Source organism: Echinops telfairi, unplaced genomic scaffold, assembly GCF_000313985.2.
Source record: "Echinops telfairi isolate 266 unplaced genomic scaffold, ASM31398v2 ScPeMD7_5592;HRSCAF=6446, whole genome shotgun sequence".
Classification (NCBI taxonomy): domain Eukaryota; kingdom Metazoa; phylum Chordata; class Mammalia; order Afrosoricida; family Tenrecidae; genus Echinops; species Echinops telfairi.
The window spans coordinates 1,052,170-1,055,080 of NW_022109491.1; the positions used below are offsets into that span (position 1 = coordinate 1,052,170).

Consider the following 2,911-nt stretch of genomic DNA (forward strand, 5'->3'; position numbering starts at 1 on the left):
ATGCGCCCAAGAGACCAAGGGCTCACACTCTTTCAGATCCGAGGGCGGGTGCCCAGCTGGAGGCAGACAGAACATCCAGCACGGCGCCCGAGGGGACCAGAAGGGATCCAAGGGGCCCTCCCTGCTGTGTAAGGATGCTCAAAGATGGAGGCCAGAGAAGCAAGCCCCCCAAAAATAAAATAAGGAACTGGCTTTCTTGTATAGAAAACGTTTTGTTGTCGCAATCGCACAGCTTTGAAAGAGAACAGAGCTGTTGCAAGTCCGCTCCCTGAGTGGGCAGTATTTCCCGTGTGGTTCTGGCTGGCATGGCAAACAAGGTGGGGGCATCACGCCAGCAAGACCTTCTTGGCACCACCAGCTCAGCACATTGTAGGGTTTTAAAAATAAAGAGATGTGTGTGTGGGGCCTCTCTCTGGGGCCATGCAAGCCTGGCCGGAGCTTGTAAACAGAAATCCTGAAACCAGGCCCCCTGCGCCCGACACTGCCGACTTACTCCCCACCCTGTGCAACTCGGGCACCAGGATTTTCCGTCTTGCAGACTCCCCAGGCACTTGTGCAGGGAGTGTGGCTGGTCACTCTAGTGAGTGGGCCAGAGCAGAGTAAGGCAGACACGTTCAATGGCTGCTTGTTTCTGAAGCTGAAAGCATGTAATTTTAAGGGGCGTAGGTAGAACTGTCGCAGTGTCTGTCTGGTTGGTTTCTTTTACTGTCACAAAAGTAGCACCCAGAGGTTCTGAGGTCAAACACTGGAGGGTCGGGATCCCAACACCAAGTCAAACTATCTAAACTGGTAGCTCTTTGGAAACCTGAACACCGGGCTCGATCCAGCACCATGCGAACCGTGTTTAAAACAGGCTTCACTGACCAGAGTTAAAACTGACCGTGGAGGGTCCGGATGGAAGGAGCATGTTTATGCAGCCACTTCGAGGGGAATTATAAGCTCCTAGAGTAGGAAGCACTTTTACTTTCAACTAGCATTTTTCTGAAACCGACCCAGATCACGAGGTTATTGGTTTTTTGGGGTACATACCCAAATGGGAAGGCAACCTGTGAAACGCCTCTCAGACTCGAGGCGATTCTGTCAGTTCTGGGGCAAGAACACTTCAGCTCTGTTCCTGGTCACCTCGTTAACAATCTGATTTAGTATCGGAAATGCGTTCACTGCAGGCAGCCCAGCAGGTGACCACAGGGTAGTGTGGGAGGCGCAGGGGCGATTTACCTAGAACTCCCCAGAGAACAATTGGCCGTTAATTGTGCTGGAGTAAGAAAGAGGTCACACTGGGGTTGCAGGTCTGAGTTTTATTAACAGATCGATTGGCAGGATGGAAACGAGATGGTCTCTGGCGTGGGTTGACTGTGGCCCGAGCTGGAGATTTCCAGAGCTGGACCAGGCAGCCCTCCTCCCCAGGGCGCCACAGCCCTTCAGGATGCCGTCCTCCTTCAAACGCTAGAGTCAGGGGCAGCAGCGGGTCCTCTCCCTACAAGCCGACTGGGGCCCAGCACATGGGGAGGTGGTGAAGGCGGCCCCGGCAGACTTGCATCTCCAGCCTTTTCCACTAGGATTCCCATCAAGGTAAACAGAGGTCCTGTTGTCCAGTCTGAGAAGGCTATGGATTCAGTGGCAGCGGCGGCAGCTTTGGCTCAGTCGGTGGTAGAGCGGCGGTACCAGAAGCGGGCGCGGAAGTCGTCGCTGCAAGTCATGAAGCCGGGGTTGGTGGGCGAGTGCACGATGCAGCGCACGATGTTGTTGTGGCCCAGGGACAGCAGGTTCCGGCGCTCAGCCGTGCGAGAGTCCCAGCAGCACAGGCTGATGGTCCTCTCGTCGGGCAGCAGCACGTAGTCCTCGGTGTGGTTGAAGACGGCCTGCGTCCTGTGCACCTGCCGCCCACTCAGACCGGCACCTGGACAGAAGGAGAGCAGATAGGGGAGTGTAGGGCCCAGCAGGCAGCCTGCCTGCCCAGGCCCAGGGCCCAAGGGCACTTTCAAACAGGCTCAGGAACACACCTACTGTATGGGTTTGGAATCCAGCACCCCAAGGGCAGCATTCAAGGCTAATGCTGTGACATGAGAAAACACACGCGCTTTAACCAACACTTCACTGGTGCCATGTGATATATTCCTATAATTTGCTGTGGTTGGGTAAGCGCTGGGTGGGTAACCGCAAGATTGGTGGTTCAAACCCAGCCACTCCATGGGAGAAAGATGAAGCTCTCTGCTTCCATCAAGATTTAGAGCCTTGGAAACCCTATGTAGGGTGGCTGTGGGTCAGAACTGACTTGATGGCCATGGTGGGTCATGTTCCTATGTCTTTAACCGGCTGTGTCCTACCCCTCGCCTGGGGCATCATGACTTAGGCGCGCTCTCCCATTGGGCACGCTCAGCGCTGAGCAGCCCAGCTGTGATACACCTCCTTGGCACAGAAAGCGTCACATTCTCGGGGTTAAGTCTTCAGGAATGGAACGACTGGGTTAAAGCGATTAAGAACCTCTAAAAGGCAGTGTCTCTCTGCTCTAGGACAATGGAAAACCATACCTTATGCACGACCTTCCACAACAATCAGGGGGAGACCCTGTCCAAGCTGCATCCCTGTTGTGCCCTCTCGCCAGAGCCCACCCTGGGGTGAGCACGGCACTCTGCACTGTGGAGGCCATGGCACTTCCAGGTCACACCAACATCCAACACCCCGGCGCAGCCTCGGGCAATCACCTAGCAGCCCAAGCCTCCATCTTCCCACCTGCCATTGAGGACAACAAAGTGGCTGCCTCACGGAGTGCTGGATGACTCACTCGCCCAGGAGCTGCTAACCACAAGGCCAGCAGTTCGAAACCACCAAATGTTCCACTGGAGGCAGATGAAGCTTTCTCCTCAGGAGAAGAGTCACAGACAGGCTCGGAATCCCACAGGGGGCAGCG

The 2,911-nt window shown here is 55.4% G+C and overlaps 1 protein-coding gene across 2 annotated transcripts in view; it reads right to left on the reverse strand.

The window, feature by feature from the left end:
• Positions 1-1,283: 1,283 nt before the first annotated feature.
• CSTF1 (cleavage stimulation factor subunit 1) overlaps positions 1,284-2,911 on the reverse strand; it is a 37,301-nt gene continuing 35,673 nt past the window's right edge. For both annotated transcript variants that reach the window (XM_045295561.1, XM_004698067.2), the window contains one exon: positions 1,284-1,900. In XM_045295561.1, coding sequence (XP_045151496.1) covers positions 1,641-1,900 — 260 coding nt within the window. In that variant the 3' untranslated portion in view covers positions 1,284-1,640. The remainder of the gene's footprint in view (positions 1,901-2,911) is intronic.